This window comes from Protopterus annectens, chromosome 3.part1 (assembly GCF_019279795.1).
Source record: "Protopterus annectens isolate FY-2018-M chromosome 3.part1, PAN1.0, whole genome shotgun sequence".
In the NCBI taxonomy this organism is placed as follows: domain Eukaryota; kingdom Metazoa; phylum Chordata; order Ceratodontiformes; family Protopteridae; genus Protopterus; species Protopterus annectens.
In genome coordinates, this window is record NC_056732.1 from 1,496,915,703 (window position 1) to 1,496,934,841 (window position 19,139).

General features: G+C 44.1%; 1 protein-coding gene across 1 annotated transcript in view; it reads right to left on the bottom strand.

Annotated features, from left to right (window-relative positions):
• Positions 1 to 19,139, bottom strand: part of ACAA1 (acetyl-CoA acyltransferase 1) — a 353,926-nt gene that overhangs the window by 245,382 nt on the left and 89,405 nt on the right. Inside the window, exons 4-5 of the mRNA XM_044067562.1 lie at positions 2,578 to 2,657; positions 2,413 to 2,455 (exon numbers count right to left, since the gene is read on the bottom strand). Of these exons, the coding sequence (XP_043923497.1) occupies positions 2,413 to 2,455; positions 2,578 to 2,657 (123 nt within the window). The remainder of the gene's footprint in view (positions 1 to 2,412; positions 2,456 to 2,577; positions 2,658 to 19,139) is intronic.

Below are 19,139 nucleotides of genomic sequence, written 5' to 3' on the forward strand. Positions count from 1 at the left end.
CACAGCCCGGGATGTCATCTGGTCCCATGGATGCTGTATTCTTGGCTTTAAGAGAGTGCGTTTTGTACCTGTGTGGCCGTTATTACTGGAATTTGGCAATCTTCCGGTATTGAGATGGGCCATTTAGGGGGTGAGAGGGGGGTGACGTTGGCACTGAATCGATCTGCCAGGATATTGGCAATATCCTTTGGATCAGTATATTTAATACCATTCTGTTTTAGCTCAGAGCAGACCTGAGCATTGCCATTTAGATTCTTGACATAGTTATAGAATGCTTTGTGGTTGTCTTTGGAATCTTTGGCAATTTTATTTTCGTAACTAGCTTTGGAGGATTTTATGAGGCATCTCAGTTTCTTACTGAGGCTAGTAAGGGAGTTTTTTGCATCCTGGGATTTTCCTCTTTTCTGCAAAAGTTTCTTCCTTTTGTTGTAAAGTTTGTTTATGGCAGGGGACCACCAGATTGGCTTCCTTTTTTTGGATGAGAGCATTTTGGTTCTATTTGGGATGGCACGATTCATGCATAAGTGGATGTGCTCGCACAGTGCCTTAGTGTAGGATTCAGCAGTTGAACTTTCAGTTTCCATCTGCATGGGTGTTATGAAGTTTGTCACTTCGGACTTGAGTAGCATGAAGTTGGCTTTGGAGAAGTTTTTTTATGGTGGTTTCTTTACTGGGGGGTGGGGGTGGGATGTGGATGTTAAGGGTGATTAGCTTATGGTCAGACCTGACTAACGAGGGGGTGACCATAGGTATAGAGCATTGATTTCCCATGTTGGTAATGACCAGGTCTAGGATATTGGAGCCCCTGGTGGGACTATGGATTAGTTGATCCAGGGCATTGGAATTTATGAATTCCAAGAACCGTTGCGCAAAGGTGTTGGGACATGAGTAGTTTTCCCAGTTAATGGCAGGGTAGTTAAAATCACAGAGTATTAGGGTGTTTGGTTCTATCTTAATATTTTCCAGTATGTCTAGAAAGGTGTAGTGAGAATCTTGGGGTATGGTGGGGGATCTGTAGCAAGCTACTATTTGGATTGCAGTCTTAACTAGTGTTAGTTGCACTTGGAGAATTTCAGACACATTGTGTTGGCCAACTAGCCTGGTGGTGTGAATATCCTTGGTGAATATTGACACTCTTCCACCTTTAGTGTTTCGGTCCTGGTTTGTTGGCCGAAAAGTGTGGTAAGAGTTGTAGCCTGGTATTGCAGGGGTGCTCTCTGGAGCCTTGAACCAGGTCTCAGTTACTGCACAGATATCGATGTTCTCCATTTTTACGAGTGCCTCGAGAGAGTGCATTTTGAGGTTTAGACTTCTAGCATTGAGTAGCATTACCTTCAGATTTTGCATGCTTGTACCTGTTACGGTGGTGGTTTTGTCCTTTGAAGTTTGTCTAAAAAAAGGCACTATAGGGGTGGCAAGAGCCTTAGCCAGTAACCGGAATCCCAGGGGTGACAGGTGCAGACCATCTCTGGCAAAGCATCGTGGTCTGTCAATCATGTCATCCCAGGCAGACAGATACTGGATCCCCTTTGAATGACACCATAAGCTTAGCCAGTTGTTGGAAGTCAATCATTTTATCCTTATATTGTGGTATCATTCTGGGCGAAGGCAGGATGCTACTCAGGGCTAGGGTCATACCTGCCTGGGCCACATGATCCGAGAGCTCTTCCATGTCTCTTTTCACATAGTCCAGGGAGGTACGTCTCAAGTCATTCACTCCAACATGGACAATGACAGAGTCATATTTGTACTTGTTGTGGAGTGACTTGAGTGCATGCGTTATGTGGTGGATCCTGGCACCCGACAGGCAGCTGACTGTAATTTTCTGTAATTTTTCCAATTTTTAGGGATTTTACAACTAAATCACTACATAACTAATAGACATTAAAATGTTTTTTGCTGTAATTAATTTACTGACAACTTACTGTAATAATCGGACTATAAATTATTCTCTACAAATAACAGTTGGCAGCTATAGATGGACTCCTAAAGTTGTTGTTTGTCTTTCGGCTACAGCAGAACTGCGGTTCGCTAATGATTGGAAGTAGATTTTTTTTACGAAACGCCGAAGTGCCAGCTCAACGCCCAACCTTCAACGAAGGCACACCCATTTATGCAAGTACAGTCCACTAATCTTAATAAAACTAAATAAAATAAGGTAATTCTAGCATTCACAAACTCCATTTTACTAACTCAGTTCAGAATGCAAAATAGAGGCACTTTTTACTAAGCTGAAACTAAGCAAGCTTCACAAATATCAAAAACTACACTACACTAAAATGCAATGACAGTTTTGTTTTCCACAGGTTGTGAATGAATGTTCCCTCATTTCCTTCATATGTTGTACAGAAAGATGACAGCGTCCCATGGTCAGTTTAATTCGTTACTCAATAAGGAGTTAAAATATCTCACCCACAGGCCATCCCAATGTCATAAGAGCCATTCCTGATGCCACCTGTAAGAAAATCATTGCAGACCGTTATAAACCTTAAAAGTATACCTTCTTTCTTTATAACTTGATTTACAGTCAATTATTCATACATCAATTACTCATACATCTAAAGAGTAGCAATGTACCTGCTATGTTGATTACAGCCTGCAAGCCAGATGAGCACTGTCTGTTCACACAATATATAGGAACCGATTCTGGGATCCCACTATGAAAAGAAAAGAAAAAAAAAATCCAGGTAGCCATTATAATACATACAGGATGGCAGGTAGTATACAAAAAAATTATATTTTTAACCGTGATACATAAAATGTGCACTTAGTAATACTCAGCTTTTTAAAAATAACCATTTACACTGCCAAAATGGCTGGCGGAACATCCAGAAATATTAAGAAAAAAATGCAACAAAAACAGCCAAACAGAACTTTTGAAATCTGCCTTTCTGCTGTGTACCTGTAAAAAGTTTAATGTATGGCAAACAGTCAAAGGACGTGCATATCCCTCACTCCAAGGACCTCTGGAACAATATCTGCTATTTAACAATACTTTATTTATTTTATTTATTTTTATTTTGCATTTGTTGACCGGGCTAGTCCAACTGGATATATGTCCGTTTTCAGTAGAGGCCCGGGGAGAAAAGCTCCATAAGTTGTACATTTTCACAAAAAAGGCATAAATGGTTACATGAGAAACATAGCAATAGAAACAGATAATATAAAAGGATAAAAAATAAATTGGCATAAAAGGTTACATGACATCATAGCAAGTTAAACAGATAATATACAAAATAAAATATAGTTTTTTTTTATCGAGGATAATGGTAGAGAAAAGAGTTAGCATTAGTCTGGATTAGTGCAGGAGCAAAGCCAGTGTTTATTAAGATAGATTTTTAGTTGATATTTTAAAAGTTGGAAAGAGGTTAAAGAAGTGATATCAGAGGGTAGTTTATTCCATGTTTTGCCAAAAGTGTTTGAGAATAAACTGTCACCTGCATTATTGTTAGGTTTGGTAATATTAATCAGAAGTTTATTAGAAGATCGTAGTTGTTTCAGGTTGTTGTATGGAGAAATAAGGTTAGAAAGTATTGGTGTGTTGGTTAGCTGATAAAGAATCTTATAAGCAATTAAGATCTGTTGAAGTACAAGTTGGTTAGGAAGTTCAATCCAGCCTAGTTCTTTTAGGTTTAAGCAGTGATGAGTTCGAAAAAGAGATCCAACAGCGAATCGAGCTATGTTATGATAGGATGTTTCTAGTTTCCTCATGTTGTTTTTGGAAAGATTAGTGTAAATGGGGGAAGCATAGAGAAGAGTGGAGATTAGGTGAGATCTAGCAATGGTGGACCTTGCTGTAGGTGTTAGGAAAGGTTTGATTCTGTAAAGGGATCCTATTTTTTTATTAACTAATTTTATGGTGTTATTGATATGAGAGTCGAAGTTGAGGTCATCTCTTATTAAGAATATCTTGGAAGAAGTCATAACTGTTGAGCTCTTGTATTACTTTTAGATATTACAAATAAATCCAGCAGTTCTTGTGTAGCCCCTCAAACAAAGATATAAAGAAAATGGGTACAAATTAACACATGCACTTCCACATACACCCTTTACAAATCATTTTTATTTTTTGTCTACAGTCATGTTAACAGTAGCACATCTACAAAACACAAATTTCCAAACTGAAGTGTCAGTTAAATGCAATTCCACTTTGGTGGTATGAATGAATGTCATTTTAACTGTATCATTTTGTGCAATTTACACTGATCCATCCTAAACAGGTACATATGTGGCACCTACAAGAAGCACACCATCATTATTGGAAAGGCCATGAAAGTCAATCAAAAGCAGAGAGCATAAGAAACAAAAGATAACATCTTAGCTGGTACTGACTTTATGTTTCACTAATAAGGGTATTAGAATGCAGTGACTGAGACTGTCAGGAAGGGAACCCAGTGTAAAACTTTTGCCAAATGACGTATGTGGACAGAAATATAAATATTCATACCGGATCAGTCGAGGCCCGGGTTAACAACAATCCCCACCAGTACTGTTAGCCAACAGGGTGTTGGTGGAAACTGGGCTACTGCTGGCCAAAGGAGAAGAGGGGGGAGGCATGCCTGAAGGTAGGAAGAGAGGAGGAAGGTTAGAAGTGTGGTAATGAAGGTAAGAACATTGAATGTTGGCAGTATTGACTGGTATAGGAAGATGGCTAGCTGATATGATGGAGACAAGTAAGGTTGACACATCATGTGTGCAGGAGACTAGATGGAAGGGGAGTAGGGCCAGGTGTATTGGAAGGCAGGTTCAAATTGTTCTATCATGATGTGGATGGGAGGAGAAATGGGGTGGGGTTATCCTTAAAGAATAGAAGGAATAGTATAAGAGAGTGTCAAATAGAGTGATGTTTATGAAGTTGGAAAATTGATGGCATGATGATGAATGTTGTTAGTGCATATGCTCCACAAGCTGGGTGTGCAATGGATGAGAAAGAAAAACTTTGGAGTGAGTTGGATATAGTAGTGGTGCAGTGCCAAGGATCAAATGGTGGAAGTTGAAAAAGGGTGATTGCGAGGTGGAGTTCAGGGAAAAGTTAAGAAGTTAAGACAGGCACTGGATGGCAGTGAAGAATTACCGAAAAGCTGGGTAACTACAGCAGAGATGGTAAGGGAGACAGCTAGAAAAGTGCTTGGTGTGACATCTGGCCAGAGGAAGGAGGACAAGGAGACTTGGTGGTAGAACAAGAAAATACAGGAGAGTATACGGAGAAAAAGGGAAAAGTAGAATTGTCAGAGAGATGAAGAAAGTATACAGGAGTACAAGGATATGAGGAGTATGACAAAGAGAGATGTGGTGAAGGCTAAGGATAAGGCACATGGAGAGTTGCATAAAAGGCTGGACAAAAAGGAGGGAGAAAAGGACCTGTACTGATTGTCTAGACAGAGCTGGGAAATATGTGCAGCAGGTAAAGGTAAGAAAGTATGAGGGAAACATACAAGTGAGGAGAGTGTGTTGAGCAGATGGAAAGAGTACTATGAGGGGCTGATGAATGAAAAGAATGAGAGGGAGAGAAGGTTGGATGTTGTCGGGATACTAAATCAGGAAGTGCAACGGATTAGCAAAGAGGAAGTACGGACAGCTATGAAGAGGATGAAGAATGGAAAGGCTGTTGGTCCAGATGACATATCTGTGTAAGCATGGAGGTATTTAGGAGAGATTACAGTGGAGTATTTAACCAGATTGTTTAATGAAATCTTGGAAAGTGAGAGGATGCCTCGGGAGAAGAGAAGTATTTGGTACTGATTTTTAAGAATAAGGGTGATGTGCAGAGCTGTAGTAACTAAAGAGGAATAAAAACTGATCAGTCACAGCATGAAGTTATGGGAAAGAGTAGTGGAAGCTAGGTTAAGAAGGGAGGTGATGATTAGTGATCAGCAGTATGGTTTCATGCCGGGAAAGAGCACTACAGATACGATGTTTGCACTGAGTGTGTTGATGGAGAAGTATAGAGAATGTCAGAAGGAGTTGCATTGTGTGTCTTTGTGGACTTAGAGAAAGCATAAAACAGGGTGCCCAGAGAGGAGCTGTGGTATTGTAAGAGGAAGTCAGGAGTGGCAGAAACGTATGTAAGAGTGGTACAGGATATGCACGAGGCTATTGTGACAGTGGTGAGTATGTTTAGGGCATTGTGACAGTGGTGAGGTCAGCAGTAGAATGACAGATGTGTTTAATGTGGGGGCAGGATTACATCAAGGATCAGCTCCGAGCCCTTTCTTATTTGCAATTGTGATGGACAGGTTGATAGATGAGATCAGACAGGAGTCCCCATGGACTATGATGTTTGCAGATGACATTGTGATCTGTAGTGAGAGTAGGGAACAGGTTGAGGAGACCCTGGAGAGGTGGAGATATGCTCTAGAGAGGAGAGGAATGAAGGTCAGCAGGACTAAGACAAAATATGTGTGTGTGAATGAGAGGGAGGCTAGAGAAATGGTGAGGATGCAGGGAGTAGAGTTGGAGAAGGTGGATGAGTTTAAATACTTGTGATTAACAGTTCAGAGTAATGGTGAGTGTGGAAGAGAGGTGAAGAAGAGAGTACAGGCAGGGTGGAATGGGTGGAGAAGAGTGGCAGGAGTGATTTGTGACAGACAGTTACCAGTAAGAGTGAAAGTGAAGGTCTACAAGAGGCTATGTTATATGAGTGGAGACTGTGGCATTGACAAAAAGGCCGGAATCTGAGCTGGAGGTGACAGAGTTAAAGATGTTAAGATTTGCACTGGGTGAGACTAGGCTGGACAGGATTAGGAATCAATATATTAGAGTACCAGCTCAGGTTGGACGGATTGGAGACAAAGCCAGAGAGGCGAGACTGCACTTGTTTGGACATGTGCTGAAGAGGGATGCTGGGTATATTGGGAAAAGGAGGCTAAGGATGGAGCTGCCAGGTAAGAGGAAAACAGGAAGGCTTAAGTAAGGTTTATGGATGTGGTGAGAGAACATGCAGGTGGTTGGTGTGAAACAGCAAGATGCGGAGGACAGGAAGAAATGGAAATAAATGATCCATTGTGGTGAGCCCTAATGGGAACAGCCAAACGAAGAAGAAGAAGAATGCAGTAAATAAAGGCAGGGGGAATAAGGATGCCACATGGTGCAGGTAGGAACAGAAAAGGAGTGTCTGCTTACTGCTACTTGCCTGCATGCAAAATCCACTTTACCAAGGTGGGTAGGGTAATAAAAAGTACAGTTGTGTACACTTACCATAAATGTAGATGTTAGAGTGTCTTCACTGTTGCAATCATGACTGTAGGGTTCTCCCTCGCCGGCAGGCAGTCCTCGGTCAGCCAGAATCCCAAAGTCTGGGTCTGGCATCGGCTGCTCAGCCATGCTCTCTGACGTCAGAGCAGCTGACAGCCGACGCCATGTTCTCCAGCTTTTCTTGCCCCAGATGTCAGGTGTTCCAAAATGAGTAAGATCCCATACCCTTTGCAAATACACCTCAAAAGAAGGGTGAAGAAGGGAACCACACAAAAGAAAAAATAAGAGGGGACAGGAGGGAGGGTAACCCAGACTGCAACAGTGAAGACACTCGAACATCTACATTTATGGTAAGTGTACACAACTGTACTATGTTCATCGTGTTTCACTGTTGCAATCATGACTGTAGGGTAGAATCCCAAAGCAGAATAAAAGGTAGGTGGTCATAAAGTAGGGGGGGTGGCTAAAAGGCCCTGCAAGACAGCAGAAGCAAAGCCTGCCCTAGACTTAGAGTAGAGAGGGAGATTGTAGTGCTTGGAAAAAGTATGCACTGAACTCCAAGTAGCAGCTTCCAAAATGTCTTTGGTAGGAACGCCCCTGAGGAAGGCAGCTGAAGTAGCAGCAGCTCTGGTAGAGTGAGTCCTTATACTCCTTGGGATTTGCTTTCATTGGTGAGAATAGCAAAATCTGATTCCATGAGCAATCCATTTAGAAATGGTCTGTTTTGAAATGGCTTTACCTTCGGAGCTTGAAGCATAAGAAACAAATAATTGCTCTGATTTCCTAATGTCCTTGGTTCTGTCCAGGTAAAAACGTAGTTGTCTGTGTACATCCAAGGAATGCAAGATCCTTTCCCCCTTATTTTGAGGATTGGGGAAAAACATTGGCAAGTGAATAGTTTGATTTAAAGCCACTTTGGAAACCACTTTAGGCATGAAAGTAGGATTAGTCCTTAAAGACACCCTGTCTTGATGAAAAATAATATAAGGTTCCACAGTCATGAGAGCTTGCAACTCCAAAACTCTCCTGGCAGTGGTAAGAGCCAACAGGATGGCTGTCTTCCAAGATAAAAACATGATGTCAGATGTGGCAGCAGGCTCAAAAGGAGGTAAGGTGAGTTTTTCCAAAACATAGTTGAGGTCCCAAGCAGGAATGGGTGGAGATCTAGGGGGCCTTAAATTCTTAGCTCCTCTGAGAAACTGTCTCATGAGCTGATGGGAAAAGATTGGAGGGTCTGAATTATAATGAGCAGAAATAGCAGAGGCATGGATCTTTATGGAAGAGAAGGAGAGACCCTTATGTAAGAGGTCCGTCAGGTAGAGTAAAATCAGAGGAATGTTAGGAATAAGAGGATCTGAATCCTGAGCCTGCATCCAGGAGCAAAATCTTTTCCATTTTCCTGCATAAGATTTTCTAGTGCTAAGACGTCTGGCTTCTAAAATGACATCCATAACCTGCTTGGGTAGAAGAGAATGAATCAAAGACCCTGGATTAACCAGGCCGCCAGGCTGAGAGTTTGGACATGGGAGTGCAGTGTGGTGTTGGGACAGAAGGTTCGGAATCTGTGGTAATACCCAAGGGGGCTCCAGACAAAGGTTTTTCAGTGATGGGTACCAAAACTGTCGAGGCCAATTTGGGGCCAGCAAAATTATCATCTTGGGCTTGTCCTGTTTGATCTTTAATAACACCCGTGGAAGAAGAGGTAGAGGCGGGAAGGCATACCCAGAGAGGTTTCTCCAACTGAATGATGGTGCATCCACTTTCCAAGCTAGTTCGTGGAAAGTCCTGGTGCAAAAAATCTGTAGTTGATGATTGAGGTGGGATGCAAAGAGGTCTATGTGAGGACATCCCCAGACTGCTGTAATCATCCTGAATATTTCGGTATCCAACATCCATTCGTGTGGGTCCGACAGGTTTCTGCTCAGACTGTCTGCCAGGAAGTTTTGCTTCCCTGGTAGAAACTGAGCTTGAAGGTCCAGTTTGCAAGCTAGAGCTGTGTTCCATAGATTCATGGCTAGTCTGCAAAGGGGATAGGAATGAGATCCCCCTTGCTTGTTTATGTACCACATAACTGTGGTGTTGTCTGTCCGTATCAGTAGCTGTCCTGGTTGTAGAAGATTCCTGAAAGCCCATAGAGCATTCTGAATGGCTAACATTTCCTTTAAATTGATATGCAGGTGCTTCTGATCCTTTGTCCAAAGGCCCTGCAGACAGTTGCCCAGAAAATGGGCTCCCCATGCACAATCTGAAGCGTCCGTGGTTAGTATCTGAGTGGCTGGAGGCAGACTGAAAGGTTTTCCTATGTTTAGAGTACATGCCTTGGACCACCAAAAGAATTCCTTTTGAAGACAAGGTAGGACGGTGATCTGTATGTCTAAACTGTGGCAATGCTGAGACCATACACTTTTTAGGTACCACTGTATTTTCCTCATATGTAGTCTTGCATAGGATACGAGAAGGATGCAGGAGGCCATGTAACCCAAAGCCTGCAGGAATTTCCTTGCAGAAAGCGGAGTTAAAGTTGCCAAGGTTTTGAAAGTTGAAGCCAGCTGTAATTGTTTTTCGGATGTCAGAAATGCCATCTGAGTTATATTTAGAAGAGCACCCAGAGAGGTTATTTGTTGTGAAGGTATCAAATTTGACTTTTTTATGTTTACAGTGAATCCCAGGAACTTGAGAAGATTTTGGACAAATTCTAGATGCTGGAGTAAGACATCCTTGCTGTCTGCCTGAATAAGACAGTCATCCAGATAAGGGTAAATTTGAATTCCCTTGAGTCTGCAATAAGCTACTGCTGGAGCCAGGCATTTGGTGAAGACCCTGGGCGCAGTAAACAATCCAAAGGGCAGTGCAGAGAATTGATAGTGCCTCGATCCGGCCTTGAACCTGAGGTATTTTCTGCATTCCTGCCTGATGGGAATGTGTAAATATGCCTCCTTTAAATCCAGAGTTACCATCCATGCATTTCTGGTCAGCATTGGAAGAAGCTGCTGCAGAGTAAGCATCTTGAATTTTGGCATTTCGAGAAAAGTGTTCAAGGCCAACAGACCCAGAATGGGTCTCCATGAATTTTGCTTTCTGGGGACTAGAAAGAGCCTCGAGTAAAAACCTCGTCCCATCTCTGAAAGTGGAACCAGTTCTATGGCTTTCATAGCCAAGAGAGTTTCCACCTGGTTTAAGGCCTCTAACCACTGATGTTTTGGAAGATCCGGCCATCCGCTTGGTCTTGGTAGGGTATGAAAATGGAATTTGTAACCTCTTGAAACCACATCCAGAACCCACTTGTCTTGGGTTATATGAGTCCAATTTAGGTGAAAAAGAGAAAGTTTTCCTCCGAGAGGGGCTTCCAGGCAAGAAGTTCCTGCAGCCCAACCGAGGGAGTCATTGAGCCTGTTTTCTATGAGCTTGCGACCTGTCCTCTCCTCCCCTAGGTGTGGAAGCAGCCCACTGTCTTGGTCTATAAGAGGCTTGCGTTTGAGGCCTTCCTCTGGAGCGTCTGTATCTACCTCTCTGAGGCCTGTCTGAATTGGGTAAGGACCAATTTTTAGAAGGCCAATTCCTACTAAATCTGGGGGGCTGTACTTGCAAGAAATCTTTAACCGTTTGCATGGATTTTGCCTTGTCCTCCATCTTCTTAATCACCTCTTCAGCCTTAGGTCCAAACAAAACATTATGCTCAACAGGAGCATCCAATAACTTAGCTTTTACTTGATCTGGCAAGTTTTGTTCCTTTAACCAAGCATGCCTTCTAATGACTGTACCAGAGGCAGCAGCCCTACAAGAAGCCTCAAAGACATCAAATCCACAGTGTAAACCATGCTTCCCAACTTGTTCAGTGGCATGCATTAAATCATGCAATTCCTTATCATCTGCACAGGCGGAAATGGAAGATAGCTTCCGTTTCAAAACAGACAGAAGAAATTGCTGGTATTTCAGCATATGAAATTGACAGTTTAAAGCCCAAGTAGCAGAAGTATACACTTTTTTACTCCATCTTTCTAAAGATCTGGAATCCTTCTCAGTGGGAATGGGTTTTTTTAGCAGTAGCGGCCTTAACCCCCTTAGGACCCTGGGAAATGGTTTCAGGATCAGCAGTAGGATTCTTGTATAAAAACTGGTGGGAATCAGGAACCCTGTAATATCTGTCTGGCTTAACAGGAGCAGGAGGAAGAGAGTCAGGAGTTAAGTTAGCCTCCGAAAAAGCATCATCCACAATATCCAAAATAGGGGGGATAGCCAGAGGTCTATGTTGGGGAAGAAGAAGAAAATCCCTAAGTCTTATCTTAGATTCCGAGTACTCCTGTCCTTCCCAGTGAAAATGTTCCCTCATTTCATGTAAAGTTTCCCCAAAAGAGAAATCCTCGGGGGGGGGGGGGGGGAGCTGAAGGAATGGATTCCTCAGCATCAGAATCCTCATAAGGAGGGAAAGAATATTCCTGATCAGAAGAAGAAACGGAAGAAACTGAAGCCTGATCAGAGGAGTCATAATACACTTCCTGCCTAGGCCTTTTATCTGGAGTGGGATGTGAACCCCTAATCATAGTAAGTCCTCCGCCATCTTAAGTAATTGTTTCTGAGACTTGGGTGCCGGATCAGAAGAGGCCTGGACTGTAGTCTTTGATTTGAAAGGAGTCTTTGCCTTTGTCTTTGGCCTTGCCTTTATCAGAAGATGAGTAGGCCTGAAAACCCCTTCGGAAGCCGGTACCTGCACAGAGGCTCCGGACCCATCCAAAGGAGCGTTGTCCGAAGGTCCTGCAACAGAAATATTCAAAGGCCTAGCTGGCTCCTCGTGGGATTCCTTTTCGGCCATCGGTTCCGAAATGGCCGACAGGGGCTGCAAAAGCGCCTCACTGATGATGGCCGAACCTGAAGCTGGCTCTGCTTGTACAATATCGTCCAATTTGGACCTCGGAGGCCTGTCTTTGTCCTTGCGTCGTTTTTGAACTCCAGTAGCCGGAACCGAATCAGATGACATTTTGTAATTAAAACGCCTACCGAAGTAATGAAATGCAAAATCGTACCTTCGTTTAATCGTACGTTGATTGAATCTAGCACAAAACCGACAACTAGCTATGTCGTGGTCAGGGCCTAAGCAAGGAATACAGTAAGAATGAAAATCCTTATGAGGTATTTGCTTCCCACAAGAAATACAATTATTAACTTTTTCTGACATCGGACTGGAGCAAGAAAAAAGTTTCGCCAACGGGGTACTTAGCTTTTGAGTAGGAGAAGAAAGTCTTCGGACTGAAGTACGTTTAGAAAAAATTATCAGGAGTCAGCCGACCGGCAAATGCGAACTGCCATCACCACACGGCAAGAAAGACTGGAGAACATGGCGTTGGCTGTCAGCTTTGTACTCCTGGCGCTCTGACGTCAGAGAGCATGGCTAAGCAGCCGACGCCGGACCCAGACTTTGGGATTCTGGCCGACCGAGGACTGCCTGCCGGCGAGGGAGAACCCTACAGTCATGACTGCAACAGTGAAACACAATGAACATCAGTGCATGCTATTTGCCACTACACACACACACACACACACACACACACACACACACACACACACACACACACACACACACACACACACACACAAAATAAACTACTTCTGAGGGCTGAGAAACTCGGCAAAAAGGGCAAACCTGTATGTCACTTTTCACCAAGGTGATAAAACCTTGGAGGTAGTATATTTAAAGATTGGAGTGTGGGGCACACCTTCAGTAATAAGGCATGGAAGAGCTGCATTGTCCCCTACTAAACACTAATATTAGTGCTTCAGTACTCCATGGCAGTAAATTGCTCTGCATGATTTTGTGCCAAAGGATAATGAATGCAGGAACTGCAAATAAATCCACAAATACAAACTAAAATAAACAGAATGATCACACTACAAAGTGATGCTTTGGGCACATGCAGTCACTGCAACACAGCAAATGGTAAGACAACTAGATAATAAGTTAAGGAAACAAAGTCAAGACTAAAGAGACATATGGAGGCGCACCTGCTTCCTGTTGACAAAGGCATAAAACTACCTTTTTTTATGCAACTGCCAAAGACATTTTATTACCACTGACTGAATATCTGATGTAGTTCAAGCCAACTTTGGGTGCTCTGAAATAAAATGTGCATTTGTTGCTAAGGATTAAGAAAGTACAGTTGTGTACACTTACCATAAATGTAGACGTTAGAGTGTATTCACTGTTGCAGTCATCACATTTGGGTTATCCCTGCCAGGGTAGCCCTCAGTCAGCCCGAATACCAGAGGCTTAGTATTTCTGCGTTGGCTGTTGTTGCTCCAGGACTGATGTCAGGTCGTCAGTGGTATAAAAACAGGCAGCCGACGCCATTACATCAGTTCTTCTTGCCCTAAATGTCAGCAGCCCCCCATAAGGAGTTAGGTTATGGTGGAAGACCACTAGCAGAAAGTAAATACCAAAAATTCCTTGTAAGGAGAGAGAGAGAGAGAGAGAGAGACAGACACACACACACACACACACACACACACACACACACACACACAAGGGAGATGGAGGGAGGTAAACCAGGACTGCAACAGTGAATACACTCAAACATCTACATTTATGGTAAGTGTACACAACTGTACTATGTTCTTGTTTCACTGTTGCAGTGATCACATTTGGGCCAATTCCCAAAGCTGAAGAAAAGGGTGTAGGCAGTCAAGAAGACTGGGGGCTGGTTAGGATGCCCTGCAAGATTGCAGTGGCAAAGCCGGCCCTAGATTTGGTGAAGATAGGCAGGTGGTAATGCTTGATGAAGGTATGAATAGAAGTCCATGTTGCAGCCTCCAGGATGTCCCTGGTGGGGACCCCTCTGAGGAAAGCTGCAGAGGTGGAGGTTGCTCTGGTGGAATGTGTCCTGACCCCCTTGGGGGGAGGTTTTCTGTGATGCTTGTAGCAGAAATGGATGCAATGTGATATCCATTTGGAAATTGTTTATTTGTATTATGGCCTTGCCCTCTGCTCCTGCAACAAAGCTGACTAGCAGTTGATCAATTTTTCTAAAAGATTTAGTCCTGTCTAGGTAGAATCTGAGCTGTCTGTGCACAGAGAGTGCAGAATCCTTTCCCCCTTGTTTTGTGAGTTAGGGAAAAAATGGGCAAATTAATGGACTGGTTGAGAGCCACGATGGACACCACTTTTGGCATGAAGGACGGGTTAGTCCTGAGGGAGACCCTGTCAGCATGGAAAATGATGAATGGCTCTACAGCCATAAGTGCTTGTAGCTCTGATATTCTTCTAGCTGAAGTGATGGTCAGAAGCAAGGCTGTCTTCCAAGGGAGAAATTCTAACTCTGCTAAAGCTGCAGGTTCAAGGGGGGGGGGGGCAGAGTGAACTTTTCCAACACCAAGTTTAGGTCCCAAGCTGGGGTAGGAGCTCTTCTGGGGGGGGCAGAGTGAACTTTTCCAACACCAAGTTTAGGTCCCAAGCTGGGGTAGGAGCTCTTCTGGGTGGCCTCAAGTTGTTAGCCCCTCTTAGGAAATGCTTGATGAGAGGGTGCGAGAAAAGAGGTGGCTCTGTGCTGAAATGAACAGAGATGGCACAGGCATGAATTTTAATAGAAGAGAAGGATAGACCTTTGTGTAGCAGGTCTGCAAAGTAATCCAGGATGAGAGGTAGGGTGGGCTGCGCCAATCCGGCTCAATTAACCTGGATCCAGGTGCAAAACCTTTTCCACTGGTCAGCATAAGACTTTCTAGTGCTGGAGCATCTAGAACTTGTTTGCTTAGACTTGCAGCTTGAGAAGAGGTCAAGGAATAAGCCAGGCTGCCAGATTGAGGGTCTGCAATTTGGGATGCATGAATTCTCCATTCCTCTGGGTCAGGAGTGTTGGGATCTGAGGTATGTGCCATGGTAGCAGGGGTAACAGGCTGCGCAGTAGTAGGTACCAGTGCTGCAGTGGTCAGTCTGGGGCAATCAGAATTATCCTTGGTTTTTCCTCCCTTATTTTGATCAGTACCCTTAAAATGAGTGGTAGGGGGGAAATGCATAGACAGAGAGGTTCACCCACTGGAAGGATAGAGCATCCACTTTCCAGGCCTTGCTGTGAGAGGTTCCCTGGTGAAGAATTTGCTGAGCTGGTGACTGGAGTGGGAGGCAAAGAGGTCTACATTCGGGGTGCCCCATTTCTGGGTTACAAGGGTGAAGGTTCTTTGGTCTAGCTGCCACTTGTGCATGTCTAGCAGGTTTCTGCTTAGGTTGTCTGCCAGAGAGTTTATGGAACCTGGCAGGAATTGTGCTAACAGGCGTAGTTGCATGGCTGCAGCCGGGTGCAAAGGGTCATGGCGAGCCTGCAACAGAAGATAAGAGTAAGTACCTCCCTGCTTGTTGATGTACCACATCACTGTGGTGTTGTCTGTTGTGATCAGCAGAGGCCCCGGGGAGAGTAGGGGTCTGAAAGCTGTCAGGGTGTGCTGAACAGCTAGTACCTCTTTTTGGTTGATGTGCAGATGTATTTGATTTGGGCTCCATTGGCCCTGAATGCACCTGCCGTCTGGGTGTGCACCCCAGGCATAGTCTGATGCATCTGTGGTGAGGGTCTGGGCAGCATGGGGTAGTGAGAAGGGAAGTACCTTGTTGTGGCAGCATGCTGCTGCCCACCAAAGAAAATCTTTCCTTAGGCAAGCTATCTCTGGTATAAGAGTTTCCAAGTCTTGAGAGTGCTGACACCAAGGATTTTTTAGGTACCACTGTAGTTTCCTCATATGCAGTCTGGCATATGGAATGAAATGTATGCAAGAAGCCATGAACCCTAGAGCTTGCAGGATTTTCCTTGCGGATAACTGGGTCCTGGTGGCTAGTTGAGAGAAGTAGGTTTGTTTTTCTGGTGTAAGGAACACCATCTGGGATGCTGTGTCCAGGCTTGCTCCCAGGAATACAATTTTTTGAACGGGTAACCAGTTTTGATTTCTTTTCATTCATAGTATACCCCAGGGAGGTCAGTAGGTCCTTTACAAAGGTCAGGTGCTTTAGCAACTTTTCCTGAATGTCTGCCTGAATCAAGCAGTCATCTCAGTATGGATACATCTGAATATTTCTTTGCCTGCAAAAAAGCAATGGCAGGAGCCAGACATTTTGTGAAAACTCTGGGAGCAGTGGATAAGCCAAAGGGAAGCACAGAGAACTGAAAGTGCAGTGATCCTGCTCTGAAACGTAGGTATTTCCTGCACAATTCCCTGATTGGGATGTGTAGGTAGGCCTCTTTTAGGTCTAGGGTCTCTAACCAGGTATCCTTGGAAAGCATAAGAAAAAGCTGCTGGAGGATGAGCATTCTGAATTTTGGTATCACCAGAATGAATAGATTGGATAGGTCGAGGATGGGGCGCCATGTTCCCTCTTTTCCAGGTACCAGGAAGAGTCTGGAGTAGAAACTTTGGCCTGTCTGCTCTGCAGAAACATGCTCTACTGTCCTCATAGAGAGGAGGGAAAGGACTTGCTTTTTGGCCTATGTCCACTGGTTTGGGCTTAGATCTGGGAGCCCTTTTGGGGTAGGCAGTGTGTGAAAATAAAATATGTATCCTTGGAACACTATGTTGAGGACCCAGTGGTCATTAGTAATGGTGGCCCAGTTGCTTGTGTAGAAGGAGAGTTTTCATCCTAGGGGCAAGTGCAGGTGGGCAGAAGGTGGGGGTAGAAGAGTAAAGTCATTGTAAGCTTTTACCATAAGGGGGTGGCTTAGCACTCCCTGGTTTTAAACAGGAGAAACTCCATTGCTTAGATCTCTGGGTTCCCTGGGGCTGTTGTCTGGGGGGCCTGCTTCCCCTGGATCTGGGCTGAGCTGACCGGGGGGGGGGGGCAGGAAAGGACCAGTGCTTGGAGGGGAAATGCCTACTGAACCTCAGTGGCTGGACCTGTAAGAAGTCCTTAACTGCCTGCATAGATTTAGCTTTTTCTTCCATCTTTTTTTGGATCTCGTCTGCCTTGGAGCCAAATAAGTTCTTTGTGCAAGGGTGCATCCAATAACTTGGATTTGACATGGTCTGGCAATGTCTGTTCCTTAAGCCAAGCATGTCTTCTAAGCACAGAACCAGTAACTGCTGCCCTGCAAGATGCTTCTAAGGCATCAAGACTAACATTGTAAGGTGTGCTTAGTCACTGGACTTGTAGAATGCATTAACTCTTGTAACTCTATTTTCTGCACAAGCAGGGAAAGAAGATATTTTTTGTTTGAGGAGTTCCATGGTATGTTGCTGATATTTCAGCATATGGAACTGACAATTTAATGCTCTAATATCAAGAGTAGCAGAGGTGCACACTTTTTTTTAGCACAACTGTCTAATGCTCGGGAATCCCTATCTGAGGGGGTGGGATTCTTAGCTGAAGTTGCTTTGATTCCTTTAGGTCCTTGAGAGATGACCTCGGGGTCAGCAGTAGGATTTTTGAAAAGAAATTTGTGAGAGTCAGGGACTCTATAGTACCTGTCAGGTTTCCTGGGACCAGGAGGGAGGGCATCAGGGGTCAGACTAGATCCCATAAAGACATCATCCACAACATTCAGGACATGAGGAATGGCTTGAGGTCTCTGCAGTAGAAGATCTAAGAATTACCAGAGTCTCTTTTTTTTTAACTGAGGATAGTCCTGACATTCCCATTGGAAATACTCCCTTAAGGTATGTAGGGTTTCCCCAAAAGGAAAGGTCCTCAGGTGGGGAGGCTGAAGGGATGGATTCCTCTGCATCAAAATCCTCATAAGCAGTGAGGGGTTGCATAGGTTCATAGGTTTATACTAGGCTATCTGCCCTAAGGCATTTATAAGCCTAGCCCAAATTTTTGTGGCTTACGCCACCCCTTATATGAAAAAATACTGTGCCCATTAGTTTGTTGTGCCTCTGTCCAGCAGTGACACAGAGATGATATCTTCATATTCAGATGCATCAGAGTCATCGGACTCTTGTTCAGATAAAAATACAAGGGACAAGTCTCTTTCTTTTGGAAGGGGAAGCCTGGCTTCCCCTGATGAGCATTATAAGGTCTTCCGGCATTTTATGCATTTGAGACAAAGGCAAGGAAGCAAGGTCCTGAGCTTGGGTCATCATTTTTTTGGGGTGTATTTCATACCCTGGGCTTTAGAAACTCGGTAGTTTTAGAAAGAACTGTAGATGCAATAGAAGTCTGTCTGTGTCAAGTATCGGTAGTGCGAAGTACTTCCTCGGAAGCCAGTGCTTGCTCAGCAGCTCCGGACCCATCCAAGGTAGAGACATCCACAGGATCCTTAGTCAAAGAAGAGTCTCGCAGCATACCGGACTCCAAATGGGTCTCGGTAGTGGCCTTCAAATCCACAGAAGCAGGCATCAGGGGCTGCGAAAGCACCTCACTGAGGACCGGAGAACTGATGACTAGCTTAATGGAAGTGTTGTCGGCAGTTTTGGATCTGCGTGGTCTGTCTCTACCTTTATCCTTATGTTTTTTCAGAAGATCGGTTGTCAAATGGCTTACCAAAGCCATATCGGAATTCGAGGACTGAGAGCAAAAATATCTAGCTACAATACGGGCATGACGATCTATAGTTGTGGCATTGAACAAAGCACAAAAGTGACAGCGGGGGACGTCATGGTCTGGGCCTAGACAAGTGACGCAGTAGGAAAAAAAATCTCAGTGTTGTACTTGCTTTCCACAGGTAAGACAATTGCTAACTTTTTCTGACATCGGTAGAGCAAGAAAAAAGGATCCCCAATGGGGTACTTAGCTTTAGAAGACATCAGCTTCAATCCGGAAATGAAAAACTCAGGTAGCGGCTGACTGGTACTCGTGCAAACTGCTTCTGCTTTGGGCTTCTCAGCAAGAAAGAGTGATATAATGGCGTCGGCTGCCTGTTTTTATACCACTGACAACCTGACGTCAGTCCTGGAGTGACAACAATCAACGCAGAAATACTAGGCCTCTGGTATTTGGGCCAACTGAGGGCTACCCTGGCAGGGATAACCCAAATTAT